The sequence below is a fragment of the Pelophylax lessonae genome (genome assembly GCF_965119305.1).
Source record: "Pelophylax lessonae genome assembly, chromosome: 6".
Lineage (NCBI taxonomy): Eukaryota > Metazoa > Chordata > Amphibia > Anura > Ranidae > Pelophylax > Pelophylax lessonae.
In genome coordinates, this window is record NC_138773.1 from 168,701,099 (window position 1) to 168,716,954 (window position 15,856).

General features: G+C 43.9%; 1 protein-coding gene across 1 annotated transcript in view; it reads left to right on the forward strand.

The window, feature by feature from the left end:
- Positions 1–15,856, forward strand: part of CARD11 (caspase recruitment domain family member 11) — a 249,849-nt gene that overhangs the window by 193,937 nt on the left and 40,056 nt on the right. Inside the window, exons 15-17 of the mRNA XM_082261196.1 lie at positions 3,378–3,579; positions 8,073–8,199; positions 11,713–11,953. Coding sequence (XP_082117322.1) covers positions 3,378–3,579; positions 8,073–8,199; positions 11,713–11,953 — 570 coding nt within the window. The remainder of the gene's footprint in view (positions 1–3,377; positions 3,580–8,072; positions 8,200–11,712; positions 11,954–15,856) is intronic.

Sequence of the window (15,856 nt, forward strand, 5' to 3'; positions counted from 1 at the left end):
CATATTTCTCCATTTACATGAAGATCAGATTAATATAACCCAGCCAGCACAGTGTTTACCCATATATCAGAGTGTGCAGAATTTCCCTTACAGTGTAACTCTGACATAAAGAGGAATGCTGCAGATCTTGATTTAAGGGGGAACTCTGATTTAAGTGGGTGCTCTGGTGACCAGAAACCGCCTTATATCAGAGTCCACTGCATTGCCCTTTACATCAGAGTTCCCTTTTATATCAGGGTCCGCAGAGTTCCCCCTTCGCACTGTAAGGGGAGAATCCTGCAGACTCTGATGTAAAGGATGTGATGTGATGCAAGGAACTCTGATGTGGGGGGCAATCTGGTGACCAGAGACCACCTTCCACAGAGTGAATACATTAAGATATGGGGGGGGTACTAATATAGAGGGATTTATATCAGTGCCCCCTTACATCAGTGACCCCCCCCCCCATCAGACTGGTCTGGTGGCTCCGTCACTGACCTCCTCTCAGGTGCACTGTGCAGGGCTCAGTCAGACGGCTCTGGTCTCCACTCCGCAGGCCCCACACATCTGACTTCTCCCATGACCCCATCCCGGCGGCACTCTCACTCTTGACTCCTCTCCAGAGTCCAGACTCCCCTGCAGACATGATAAAAGACAAGAGATGGTTAGAGACTGCGGACATCGTACAGGAGGTGGTCAGAGACTGTGGACATGGTACAGGGGGTGGTCAGAGACTGCGGACATGGTACAGGGGGTGGTCAGAGACTGCGGACATGGTACAGGGGGGTGGTCAGAGACTGCGGACATGGTACAGGGGGTGGTCAGAGACTGCGGACATGGTTCAGGGGGTGGTCAGAGACTGTGGACATGGTACAGGGGGTAGTCAGAGACTGCGGACATGGTACAGGGGGTGGTCAGAGACTGCGGACATGGTACAGGGGGTGGTCAGAGACTGCGGACATGGTACAGGGGGTGGTCAGAGACTGCGGACATGGTACAGGAGATGGTCAGAGCCTGCGTGGACATGGAAGTGCCCTCCTCACCCCCTCACAGTAGTTTCTTCCTCTGTCCCCCTTCATATTAGCTCTCCACATCAGTGTCCTCCTCCTAAGTCCCTTTCACCTCTCCACAGCCACATCAGTGACATTACTGCAGAGTGAAGCTGTGACACTGATGTGCCTGTGGAGAGGTGAAGGGGGCACAGGACAGGAGCAGGACACTGATGTCCTCTGCCCCCGGGCCCTGACTGACTCATCTCTCTACTCCAGTCTGCAGTGCGCTGCTAGCTGTCGGAGGCTCGGAGCCGCACTTACCAGTCCTCTGCCTCTGCTGTCACACTCAGTCTGCTCTATCCACTCCACTCCACTCCACCATCCGTCCAACTGCCAGCAGCATCTTCTAGTTCTAATCCACTCCACACACACTGTCAGTCACTGGCGCAGTGGTGGCGCGCGCCTGGCGGCCGGCGGGAAGACTTGAATGACGGCGGGGGGCGGAGGCAGGGGCGGGCGCAGGCGGACCGTGGCACTCGCAACCAATCTGAGTTTGCTGCTGCATCTCTGCTAGTGCTAGAGAACTCGGGGAATCTCCGGAACTGCGCGCCGTGCATGCGCAGTTCTAACCTTGCCGCCGCCGCCGCCGCCGTAGATTTACTGGCACTTTTCTCCTGCTACGGGCATTTACGGGCAGGAGAAAAGTGCCCTGTTTTTACGGGCTGTCCGTAAATCTACGGGCGGTTGGCAACACTGCTCACTGGTCCTGAGGGAGGAGTAGAGGCAGAGCTCTATCACTAGTATGCTGCCATGGAGGCACCAGGAAAGACTATTTGTTGCACCTGGTTTTCTATTTTACTTTATGGCTAACGTCCTGTCTCCTGTAGCTAAGCTCTACCCATTAGCCAGCCCAATTCAGTCATAGCATATCTTTGTCCCATAGTGAAGATCTCAGTGGACAGGGGAAAGGTTGGTGGGTATGACTTAGTTCCAGTGGCAGGTCCTAGCCTTAAAGTTGACATAATAGGAATAAAGTATAACAAGAATTACATTATTACCATGCTGAATATAGCAAAAGGAACCATACCAAAAAAGTGGAGAGAAAAGGAGAGCCCGAAAATAAAGGAATGGTGTAAAAAGATAAATAACAACTTTAATATGGAATATGTATGTAATACACAAGAGGAGATCCCAAGAAATATGAAAAGAAAATGGGGAAAATGGAAAGAATTTAAAAAATCAACTAAATATATTGAATTAAATAGTTAAGCATATCTACCATGGGGAGGCACTGTAGAATGGAAGTTGTTGGCAAGAAGGGGAGGAATTCTGGGAAGGGGGGGAGGGAGAAAAAGGGAAAATATTTATGATATTTAATATATGAATCACTGTATTTCCTTTTTTTTTTTTTTTTTTTACATAACTTTATTATGTAATATGTGAATCCTAATCTTAATTGGTGAAATACTGTTGTAAATTAAAATTTTATATGCAAATAAAAACAAAGTAAAAAAAAAAACAAGAATTACAGATGCAGACAATGCTTTACTGACTAGTAAAGAAAATAGCATGTGACTAGGCTTACCTGGTCTTAGGCAAGCATAGTTTTTTCTTTTTAAAGCTTAGTGTTATTAAACCCATAACAGTAAAATCAGTGTGTATATGTAGTAAAGCATGCTTGTTATACTCACTATGGAACCTAAAGGGTTAATCCTGCGCATTGTGTAAAAAGGCTGTTCGATCTTGTCTTCTCTGATTCGCCCCTTCTTTTACTGTCCCCAATCCATCTTCTGACAGTACAGGGCCTTGGGGGCACTCTGCACATGCTCAGTTTAGTGTGTATTGCTAGAGATTTTTTTTTTTCCCCTTGGGAGGGTGCATGTGATCAGCCCAGGGCCAATCGGCACTGTCCAGACAGAGGGTCAGGGGTCCAGCAGCCTCACAGGACAGTCAGAGGAGAATGAAAACTCTTCCTACAAGCTTTAATTAGACACTGATAGAGGTACAGTAACAAGACTGCTATTCACTGCTGATGAGAAAATTAATTTAGCAGTTTATATTTACTAAAAAAATGGCATTTCCAGGGTTTGTGTACTGTGGGAGAGCAGATATAGTGAATGCAGAGTCCTGGGTTCAATACCATTTTAAAGTTTGCTTTAATCTGACCTTGGAAATTACATACTGTACATGTGTAAAACACTTTATACCATGATGTGTAATAAAACAATCTATTTGCCTCTTGCGTGGAAGGCATACTATATGTGGTGGTGGTGGTACTGTGTTTCTGTGCACATTTGAAGTATACTGTTACAAGTACCACTGAACATTATTGACAGTTGTGTTAAGTCTTCAATTATACATTAAAGACCCTCTTGTTAATATCGTGGACACAATTCTCTGTTGCAGGCCCTTCCGTCCATCTGTAACATCTACAGGACCACCCAGGAGCACCAATCATTGCGTAGTGCTTGCCACATTGGATGGAGATAATCTAATGATGGAAATCACATTGGTTGGTGGAAATGAAAGAGGCATTTTTATTGGTTCTGTTAAACCCGATTCAGGTGCAGAAAAAGCAGGTCTGAAAGAGGGACATCAACTTTTATTTGTAAGTGTATGACTTTATATATGCTAACAATTATTTTCTTAGGTGTTACGTACAAGTTTGAAAACTTGTTTTTGGTGGATAGTACACTTAGTATTGTGGCATTATGGAAGATATAGTGATGGTAAATGAATTTCAAACATTCTGTAAATACTAGCCCAGTGTTTTCAACTTTATCATCCCATGCACCACTTTAAAAAATCTATTTTCTCATGTTTTCTTTGAAGCCTCTTTAGAGGTGTTATTGGAGCATTCAGTAACATAAACATAGTCTTGGTGAAAAACACAATAATTGAAATGAATAGTTCTATAGAGAATGGAATAGGCACAACCATCTCAAATGAATGAATATTCATATTTGAGTGCATGAGCATCATGGGAAATGTAGATCTAAAACATCTGGGGTGCCAAAGTTCACCATCACTGCTCTAGAACCATAGGGGTACTTGTATAGCAATATTTGTGTTTCTCCCTTAGGGTCACGTGCCATCTCATTATTATGTTCTCTAGTAAATAATCAAACTAAATTTCATAAAACATGGCAGCCATGGATACAGTACCTTTTGGTGGATGGCTGAGAGAGGGGGGGGGGGGGATAGTACCTTAACTGCTCTTACTCTTCTTTTTACTACTGTAGGACCCTCCTGGTCAGGTGCTAGATAGAAGATATAGTTTGGTATTTTCTGCTTAACAGGGAAGCAGCAGGAAAAACCATAATTGCTTCATCTGCTTATCAGAGGAGCTTGATCTTTAGTTAGGTCTGCTCAGTGTGCTCAGTGTGTATTCATCTGGTCTGAGGGAGCGTCCCCACTGTATCCAATGGGGAGGCCTGTTGGACAGTGTGGAAACCTGGCCAATGATACACAGGCTTTTGTAACCGTCCCAGTGGGTTGGCACCTGGAGAGGTGCATGATGGGATTGGAAATAAAAGCGAAGAGCACTTTAGGCAGAGGGTCTTTTGGCGGGAGCAATGTCCCAGGAGGAGGTGACGGCTGTCTCTCCTCCTGCTGAAGGGAGAAAGGTGGTCCAGGCAGTCAGCCTAGGGACCAGGGGTTGAGCTGACCTGCAGAGAATCCAGTGTGTATGCTGACCGAGTGGAGCTGCTGGGCAGAGTTCTGGAAAAACAGTATCGTGAGTACTCAAGATCTGCCCAGGGGTCTGCCTAAGAGAGGGGGCCACTCCAGAGAGGTCAAGGGGAACAGGGAGCCAGCTTACCCAGAGTGATATAGTAAAGGGGGTGCCAGTGTTCAAGCCCTGAAGATTAGGGAGTAAAGGGGGCACCAGGAAGGGCCCTGAAGTGTTCAGTAATACAGTTTATGTCAGGATACAGCTTGCCTCAGCAGACAGATTACCTCAGGAAGCTTATCATCCTATTTCACAGTCAAAAGGCAAAGTAAAGTAAGCGGCCTAGCCGTGACCAGCTCAGTCAGCATTAACCAGCGTCAGACAGCACTTTTTGCATCGTCCCTGCCTATTGTGCATAGTTCAGTTGGTTGGAGTATCCCACTCATCCCTTCTCCTACCCAAGTTCTTAATAATACCAAAAAACCAAAGAAACTAGATTGGTCCTTGTCTGAGGTAAACACACTTGGAAATATGCTTAAAGGTACTGTTGTTGCTAGCGGTAACCTAGGGGGACCCACACTCAGCAGCTCCCTTGGGAGTAGTGCTACACTACTTTCCCTCCTTCTCTCTTTCTTTCTTTCTTTCTTTCTTTCTTTCTTTCTTTCTTTCTTTCTTTCTTTCTTTCTTTCTTTCTTTCTTTCTTTCTCTTTCTTTCTTTCTTTCTTTCTTTCTTTCTTTCTTTCTTTCTCTTTCTTTCTTTCTTTCTTTCTTTCTTTCTTTCTTTCTTTCTTTCTTTCTTTCTTTCTTTCTTTCTTCCTTCTCCTCTGTTACAATATACTCAGGTTTTCAGGTGAGTGCTCATCAGTTTACGACTTTTATATTAGTTCATTGTGCAAAGTTTTTGACCGTTAATCTATGTACCTTTTTAAACAAATTTTCTGTTTACTCTTCTGCGTAATGAGTATAATACCACATTTAACATTACGAGGCCCTTCAACTGCACTATGGATGTCATGTCGTCACTGTCTTTATACCTGAATTTGTTTCTGGTCACTGACTACATGGATATGTTATCTGAAACTGTGTTGCTCCCTGAGGACTTTTGTATATTATCCTCCTATATGGGGAGGTCTTGAGTTATGGTTAGTAATTGTAACTTATACCTTTGCAAAACTAATAAACATATTGAAATATAAAATGTTTTATGGTAACTGACATATATGATGTAGATCTTGTATTCTCACAAACATGTTTCCAAGTATCAGGGTCTAGGATTAAAAATAGGTTTGTTTTCAGTGCTAGTACATTGCTAAAAATAGAAGGGTTTGAGAACTGTATAATGTGACTATATACTGTAGGTAAGAAGTTGGTCATTATATAATCTGGATATGGTTACAATTTCTATTGACCCAAGTAAGATTTATTGAAGGAGAGCCATTCAGAAGAGAGCTTATAAATAGTATAATTTGTCTTCAGTGTAGATTCCTGATATTAAGGGGTATCATAGACAAGCAGCTGAGTTCCTTATAATCAAGTCTATTATTTTCAATAATAATTTGTATTGCCTTTTCAAACAGATTTTACTACCATTTATTGCAGACGAACAGAGGTGGCATGTAGCTTTAGCAGTACATGGAGGTATTCTGTTTTGGCAAATGTAATGTTAACTAACAAATAGCATTCCTTTGGGCTTTCAGTCTCAAGATTCAAAGGATAAGGAGTAGGGAAACTTGGGAAGCAAGATAAACACTGTGGCGGGCATCTGGGAAACACAAGAGAAGAAAAACAGAAAGGGTGATACCAAGGAGGATAAAAGAGAAAAGGGGGAACCTGATAGGAAGGGTAGGAGAAAAAAGGGAAAAAGAGGAGAAGCTCACTGGGGTTGGGCCAGGAACACTCAGACCTGAGAATGGACAAGTCAGTATGCAGCACTTGTATCCAAAAGAAGAATCCCTGTGATATTTGCAAACAAATGAAGGATGTAACTTTCACCACTATGCTCACATAATTATAAAAGAATAATAACAATATAACTCACCACAGCTGATGACCTCTTTGAATAATATGTGCTCGATATTAGAGGTGCGCATCTTCACTGGTCTCACGATTGGATTAAGATTATCCTGTCAACGCTTCAATTCGATTCCACAATGCATCATGATCCATCATGATTACTGCCATGGTTTTAATCAAAAACCCATCAGTGCAACCTATCAGTGTCCATTAGTGCAGCCTTATATGTGGCCATCAGTGCAGCCTCATCAGTGCAGCCTCACCAATGCCCATTAGTGTAGCCTTATATGTGGCCATCAGTGCAGCCTCACCAGTACCCATCAGTGCAGCCTCACCAGTACCCATCAGTGCAGCCTCACCAGTACCCATCAGTGCAGCCTTATCAATGCAGCCCATCAGTGCAGCCTAACATTGCCCATCAGTGCAGCCTTATCAGTGCCCATAAATGCAGCCTTATCAGTCCCCATCAATGCAGCCTATCAGTGCCCAGCAGTGCAGCCTCACCAGTGCCCATCAGTGAAACCCTTTATCAGTGCCCATCAATGCAGCCTATCAGTGCCCATCAGTGCAGCCTTACCAGTGCCCATCAATGCAGCCTTACCAGTGCCCATCAGTGCAGCCTCATTAGTGCCCATCAGTGCAGCCTCATCAGTGCCCATCATTGCATCCTCATCAGTGCCCATCAATATAGCCTATCAATGCCCATCAGTGCAGCCTTATGAGTGCCCATTAATGCAGCCTCATAAGAGCCCTCAGTGCAGCCTTATCAGTGCTCATCAATGCAGCCAATCAGTGCCCATCAATTCAGCCTCATCAGTGCCCATCAATGCAGCCTACCAGTGCCTGAATCACACAGGGATCTCCCGCTGTGACACGGAGCTTAGATTTGAATTGCCTGGTGCCCACTGTCAACAAAGTCCCACCTCCTGGTCTGGCTCCTAAGGTTACAAGTGACACTGATTTAACTTCCCAGCATTGTATCAGTGTGCTGTCTATCATAGTTACAGCGGCCGCTGGGCATTGCAGATCAAAGGTCAGTGTCACAGCATTAGATCCCCGCTCTTTGTGATTACAGATACACGTTTAGACATGGAAAGGAGGAGGGAGGGGAGGACTCTGACAGGGGAGTGCAATTGCAATGCAGCTGTTCTCTGCATCAATGCAGAATCATTTAAGACTGCATCTATGGATCGATTATACAATTAGTTTCATATAGTATGGATTTTGCCATGTTTTCATATTTCTTACCTTAAAAAACAGGTGCTATATTAGATTGGAATCTATCCAGATCTTTGTCTTTTAAAGTATAATTGAAAGGTACACTTATTAGGGGCACCCTCCCCTTGTAAAATCACTGCCTTTAAAGTACTTTTAAAAAATGCATATTGTTAATTAGAGTTTTATATTTATTTTCACAGTTAGATGGATTCATTAAAGGAAAAAAGCAAAGTGTACCCATGGACTCATGTACAAAAGAAGAAGCTCACTGGGCTATACAAAGATGTAAAGGACTGGTTACTGTTCATTATAAATTAAACAATGAAGGTAAAGTAACAAACAATATTAAAATCAGGGGTCAAGTCCTGGGAAAAAAAATGTGGGAACTCACCCAAGATTGCCCCCCACCCCCCACTGACACTTCAAAAAAAGTACCTAAAATGGCTAAACAGTGCAAATATCAATATTTAAACTATAAACATGTAGCTAGTGCTATTACCAATGTGTTTAAGTTAAACAAAAGTAAAAAAACATATTTCTTCATTTACACGAAGGTCAGGTTAATATAACCCAGCCAGCACAGAGTTCCTCCTTACATCAGAGTCTTCAGAATTCCCCCTTACAGTGCAAGGGAAGGGGAATGCTGCAGATCATGATCTAAAGGGGAACTCTGATATACGGGGGGCTCTGGTGACCAGAGACTACCTTTTATCAGAGTCCACTGCATTCCCCTTTACATCAGAGGTCCCACTTACATCAGGGTCTGCAGCATTGCCCTTTACCTTTTACATCAGAGTTCCCCTTCACATCAGCATCCACAGAGTTTCCCATTGCACTGTAAGGGGGAATCCTGCAGTCTGATGTAAAGGGGAATGCCGGGAACTCTGATGTGGGGGTGGACTCTAGTGACCAGAGACCACCCTCCGCAGACTGAATGCACTAAGTTGGGGGGGGTCCTGATATAAGGGGGAACCTTTCTATCAGTGCCCCCTTACATTATTGTTTTCACTCCCCCCTTACATTAGTGACCCCCCCCTCAGACTAGCCTGGCAGCATGGTCACTGACCTCTCAGGTGCACCGTGCAGGGCTCAGCCAGTCGGCTCAAGTTCGGTGGCTCGTGTTTTATCCTATAGTCTCCTCTCCACAGTCCACACATGTCTGACTTCTCCCGTGACCCCTATCCCGACGGCGCTCCCACTCTTGACTCTAGTCTGTACTCCAGACTGCAGACATGATAAAAAACAAGAGATGGTCAGAGATTGCGGACATGATACAAGAGATGGTTAGAGACTGCAGACATGGTACAGGAGGTAATTAGAGGCTGCAGACATGGTACAGGAGGTGGTTAGAGGATGCAAACAAGAAGTGGTCAGAGGCTGCGGACATGATACAGGAGGTGGTCAAAGGCTGCAGACATAGTACAGGAGATGGTCAGAGGCTGCAGGCATGGTACAGGAGATGGTTAGAGGCTGCAGAAATGGTACAGGAGATAGTCAGAGGCTGCAGACATGGTACAGGAGATGGTCAGAAGCTGCAGACATGGTACAGGAGATGGTTAGAGGCTGTGGACATGGTACAGGCAGTGGTTAGAGGCTGCAGACATGGTACAGGAGATGGTTAGAGGATGTGGACAGCCATATTTTTTACAGGCGCCGCTGTCGGTAACAGATATTTATGGCCAGCCTGTAAATTATTGGGCGGTTGGCAACACTGCCCCCCACAGTAATGTCCTTCCTCTGCCCCCTTAACCCCCCCCCCCCCCACAGTAGTGTCCTCCTCTGCTGCCTTCACCCCCCCCCCCCACAATAATTTCCTCCTCTGCCCCCTTCACCCCCCCAGAATAATGTCCTCCTTTGCCCCCTTCAACCCCACAGCAATGTCCTAATGTCCTCCTCTGCCCCCACCACCCCCCCCACAGTAATGTCCTCCTCCTCCCCCTTCACCCCCCCCATAGTAATGTCCTCCTCTGCCCCCCTTCACCCCCACAGCAGTGTCCTTCTATACCCCTTCACCCCCCCACCCCACATTAATGTCCTCCTCTGTCCCCTTCACCCCCCCCACAGTAGTGTCGTCCCCTCCTCTGCCCCCTTTATCCCCCCCCCACAGTGATGTCCTCCTCTGCCCCGTTCACCCCCCCCCCCCACAGTAATGTCCTCCTTTGCCCTCTTCACCCCCTCCCCACAGTAATGTCCTCCTCTGCCATCTTCACCCCCCCAGTAATGTTCTCCTCTGCCATCTTAACCCCCCCCCCCCCACACACACAGTAATGTCCTCCTCTACAGCTGCCTCCTTTTAAATTACCCCCTGACAGTGTCCTCCTCTCTGCTTGGCTGTTCGAAATTCGGCCAAATTCGGAACTTTTTGCGGTAAAAGTTCGGAATTCGGCCATCAGAACCGCCCAAAATGCAATGGGACAGGAACTTGGCTTTAAAAGCACGTGATTGGCCCAGAAACATCAGTAAAAGCAGATTGGAGTGACTAGAGGGTCCAGAGGCCAATCAGGAGTGAATACGCCCCCCAGTATATAACATAGCCCCGCCAAATCTCTAGCACTGTATTACAGAGGCTGTGGAATAGAGTGGAAGCATTTCTGCTGCTTCAGTGTCATTTTGCAATTATTAGTGTGAGGAAAGGGATATGCAGTGTAGTTAGGGTACTATATACCACTATAGTTAGATTAAATAATCTAGTTTCTGTAGGGAAAGTGTTAAGTGTCAGGGTGACCGTAGTGTAGTTTAGGGTGAACTGACTCTGACTGCTATGCCAGGGTGACGAACTCTTCCATGTAAGGGTGATCACCAGAAAAAAAAGATCATTTGTCTTAGAATTTCCTGGGCGTTTTTGTTGCAGGTGTTTATTGGTCATTTTTTGGGCGTCTTTGGAGGTAGGCATGACATCTGAACTTCTGTATAGGGGTGTATATACACATATACACATACACACATATAGGTGTGAAAGGAGCAGAACCCCATCCCTGCGCTACTGAAATAATTTCAGTAGCGCAGGGATGGGGTTCCGCTCCTTTCACACCTATATGTGTGTATGTGTATATGTGTATATATATATATGTGTGTGCGTGTATATATATCCCTATACAGAAGTTCAGATGTCATGCCTGTCTCCAAAGACGCCCAAAAAATGCCTTATAAACGCCTGCAACAAAAATGCCCAGGTGTGAAAGGAGCGGAACCACATCCCTGCGCTACTAAAAATTCTAAGAAAAATTATCTTTTTTTTCTGGTTCTGGACATGCTACAGAGCTGAAACTTCACAGGTACACTTTTTAGACCCCACAGACACTAAATCCAATAAATCCAAAGAAATCTAATTTTTTTTTCAATAATTTTTTCAATAATTGGCTCTCTATCAAAAACGAAAATTTTTAAGAACTTTTTTTTGTGTGATTAATAGTCCCTGGGGCATGACCCAGAACCCTGGGCACTTTTTAGGGGCATTTATTGGGTTTTAGGGCTTCAAAATGGTGTTTTTTGATTCCAGAAGTTCGGGTCCCATTGATTTCAATGGGGTTCTGGAATCCGAACCGAACTTTCGGGAAGTTCGGGTGTTCTGGCCGAACCGAACTTTTCAAAAGTTCGATCATCCCTACTGCTAAGGGGAACGGCGTTCCTGCTGTGGAAAAAGTATAGGAACGCCATTCCTATGCGTTCCTGCAGGACTTGAGCCCTGATTAAAATGTACAAATATTATGCTTTTTGAATTCGTTTCACTATTTTAAAAAAAAATACAACATTCAGTGTTGGACATTGGACAAAAGATGACTACTTATCAATTATTCACTGTAAAATGAATTATTGCTATTGACGCACTTTGTGTTGCAGGATACAGTAAACTATTGAAAGATCTGGAAGAAGGGAAAGTTCGATCAGGGGACTCCTTTTATATACGCTTAAATTTAAACATTTCAAGTCATCTTGACAGCTGCTCACTTTCTGTAAACTGTGATGATATTGTACATGTTCTGGACACTATGCATCAGGGAAGGTATGAGTGGCTTTGTGCTAGAGTTGATCCATTTACAGTACGAAACATGGATATTGGAACAATTCCAAGCTACAGCAGGTATGTAGTCAAATTTACATGCTGTATATATAGGTTGTTATGTGGTTTTGGAGTATATAGCTGGTTAGTATGTGATATATAATGTACAGCACACTGTATACTGTAAAGCAGTGTGAAAATATATAACATACAGAACAACATATAAAGCAGATCAGAATTGTGTATATACTGTATTATATAGCAAATCAATTAGTATAACACTATAACATATTTCGTGTTTGTTATAGTGTATGTAAACGCTACATTTATTTTTCAAGATTTGTGACATCATGTCTCACTTTATACAGTTTCTCAAGCAAATCATTTTTTGCGAATCAGTTGCAAAGGACAACGTTACCCACGTTGGATACCCAGATTCCAGTTTGCACTCCATCGTATGGTCACTGATGCACCCCATGAACTGTGAAAGCTCCTTCAGTTGGTCATTGGGCTGCCTAGTGGACAGACAGGCCAATAGCCCACTAAAGGCCCGTACACACGTACCGATCGTCGGCCGAAAAGCTTCGGCCGACGACCGATCTGCCGATTGTAGGCTTGTTAGTATGAAGCCTCCGACAGCCGACAGCGCACATTCGGCCGAAAAGAATCTGTCATGCAAGCATTTAAATTTTTGTATGCCGACACCAGAGCGGCCGATTGTTCGCCAGTCAGTACAGAATTCGGCCGACAGACCGCAGATTTTCAAGACTGGGCATGCTCAGAAAAGAAAAAACACAGGGAAAGTTAACCATTACATGACATCACTTCTGCAGTTGGCTGTAGTCGGCGGACAAAATTCTTGTGCTGTCTTTGCACTTTTCAACAGACACCGACAGCCCGGGGACAAAAGACGGCCGATCGTTCGCCGACGATCGGTACGTGTGTACGGGGCTTTAAGGAGCTCGCAAAGCAGGTTGACAATGCTGCTGCTAATTGAGAGGCAGTGGCCTAGCACTGTCAGCAGGAAACTGGTCATCCTGTTACTTGCAGAATCTCTGCATAAAAACTTTGCAACAGATTCACAAAAAATTATTTGATTTAAAAAATTGTATACAGTGCATGCTTAAAAATAGATTAGGGCTTACATATACTTTAACTGGTGGCTTTTAAAAACAGAAAATAATCTTTCTCTATAATGCATTGGACCTCAATTCTTCTTTGGTAAAATCCTGTTTATTTACAGTCTGAGTAGGGGGTCAGACAGTGAACACTTTGGTAACCCCTGTAGCTTTGGGGTGAGCAGGCCCCAAAATTGCCTATATTGCCTCAGTGTTCACAGTATTTTCGTTTTTAGCTCATAACTGACAGGATCACAATAGTGAAAGGGGACAGCAAAGTAATTTTAGCACCAAAAAAAAATTTTTTTGGAAATGTTGTGCATGTGGACATTTGACAGGATGTGCATTGCAGTTAGCCTGTTACTTTTCAAAGTTAGAAGAGAGAAGTGGTTTGCACTAACACCATCAGAGGAGGAAGGTGTGTCGAGCAGCAGTAGGGGTGCCAAGAAACAAACATACAATGAGCCACTTTGCTCTTAGTGTGAATATATATATATACAGTGCCTTGCGAAAGTATTCGGCCCCCTTGAACTTTGCGACCTTTTGCCACATTTCAGGCTTCAAACATAAAGATATAAAACTGTAATTTTTTGTGAAGAATCAACAACAAGTGGGACACAATCATGAAGTGGAACAAAATTTATTGGATATTTCAAACTTTTTTACCAAATAAAAAACTGAAAAATTGGGCGTGCAAAATTATTCAGCCCCCTTAAGTTAATACTTTGTAGCGCCACCTTTTGCTGCGATTACAGCTGTAAGTCGCTTGGGGTATGTCTCTATCAGTTTTCCACATCGAGAGACTGAAATTTTTTCCCATTCCTCCTTGCAAAACAGCTCGAGCTCAGTGAGGTTGGATGGAGAGCGTTTGTGAACAGCAGTTTTCAGTTCTTTCCACAGATTCTCGATTGGATTCAGGTCTGGACTTTGACTTGGCCATTCTAACACCTGGATATGTTTATTTGTGAACCATTCCATTGTAGATTTTGCTTTATGTTTTGGATCATTGTCTTGTTGGAAGACAAATATCCGTCCCAGTCTCAGGTCTTTTGCAGACTCCATCAGGTTTTCTTCCAGAATGGTCCTGCATTTGGCTCCATCCATCTTCCCATCAATTTTAACCATCTTCCCTGTCCCTGCTGAAGAAAAGCAGGCCCAAACCATGATGCTGCCACCACCATGTTTGACAGTGGGGATAGTGTGTTCAGGGTGATGAGCTGTGTTACTTTTACGCCAAACATAAAGTTTTGCATTGTTGCCAAAAAGTTAAATTTTGGTTTCATCTGACCAGAGCACCTTCTTCCACATGTTTGGTGTGTCTCCCAGGTGGCTTGTGGCAAACTTTAAACGACACTTTTTATGGATATCTTTAAGAAATGGCTTTCTTCTTGCCACTCTTCCATAAAGGCCAGATTTGTGCAGTATACGACTGATTGTTGTCCTATGGACAGAGTCTCCCACCTCAGCTGTAGATCTCTGCAGTTCATCCAGAGTGATCATGGGCCTTTTGACTGCATCTCTGATCAGTCTTCTCCTTGTATGAGCTGAAAGTTTAGAGGGACGGCCATGTCTTCGTAGATTTGCAGTGGTCTGATACTCCTTCCATTTCAATATTATCGCTTGCACAGTGCTCCTTGGGATGTTTAAAGCTTGGGAAATCTTTTTGTATCCAAATCCGGCTTTAAACTTCTCCACAACAGTATCTCGGACCTGCCTGGTGTGTTCCTTGTTCTTCATGATGCTCTCTGCGCTTTAAACGGACCTCTGAGACTATCACAGTGCAGGTGCATTTATACGGAGACTTGATTACACACAGGTGGATTCTATTTATCATCATTAGTCATTTAGGTCAACATTGAATCATTCAGAGATCCTCACTGAACTTATGGAGAGAGAGTAAAGGGGTTGAATAATTTTGCACGCCCAATTTTTCAGTTTTTTATTTGTTAACAAAGTTTGAAATATCCAATAAATTTCGTTCCACTTCATGATTGTGTCCCACTTGTTGTTGATTCTTCACAAAAAATTACAGTTTTATATCTTTATGTTTGAAGCCTGAAATGTGGCAAAAGGTCGCAAAGTTCAAGGGGGGTGAATACTTTCGCAAGGCACTGTATATATATATATACAGTATATACAGTATCTCACAAAAGTGAGTACATCCCTCACATTTTTGTAAATATTTTTTTATATCTTTTCATGTGACAACACTGAAGAAATTACACTTTGCTACAATGTAAAGTTGTACAGCTTGTATAACAGTGTAAATGTGCTGTCCTCTCAAAATAACTCAACACACAGCCATTAATGTCTAAACCGCTGGCAACAAAAGTGAGTACACCCCTAATTGAAAATGTCCAATATGGGCCCAAATAGCCATTTTCCCTCCCCTGTGTCATGTGACCCATTCGTGTTACAAGGTATCAGGTGTGAATGGGGAGCAGGTGTGTTAAATTTGGTGTTATCCCTCTCACTCTCTCATACTGGTCTCTGGAATTTCAACATGGCACCTCATAACAAAGAACTCTCTGGGGATCTGAAAAAAAGAAATGTTGCTCTACATAAAGATGGCCTAGGATATAAGAAGATTGCCAAGATCCTGAAACTGAGTTGCAGCACGGTAGCCAAGTCCATACAGCGGTTTAACAGGAGAGGTTCCACTCAGAACAGGCCTAGCTATGGTTGACCAAAGAAGTTGAGTGCACTTGCTCAGCGTCATATCCAGAGGTTGTTTTTGGGAAATAGACATGTGAGTTGTGCCAGCATTGCTGTAGAGGTTGAAGGGGTGGGGAGTCAGCCTGTCAGTGCTCAGACCATACGCCGCACACTGCATCAAATTGACCTGCATGGCTGTCGCCCCAGAAGG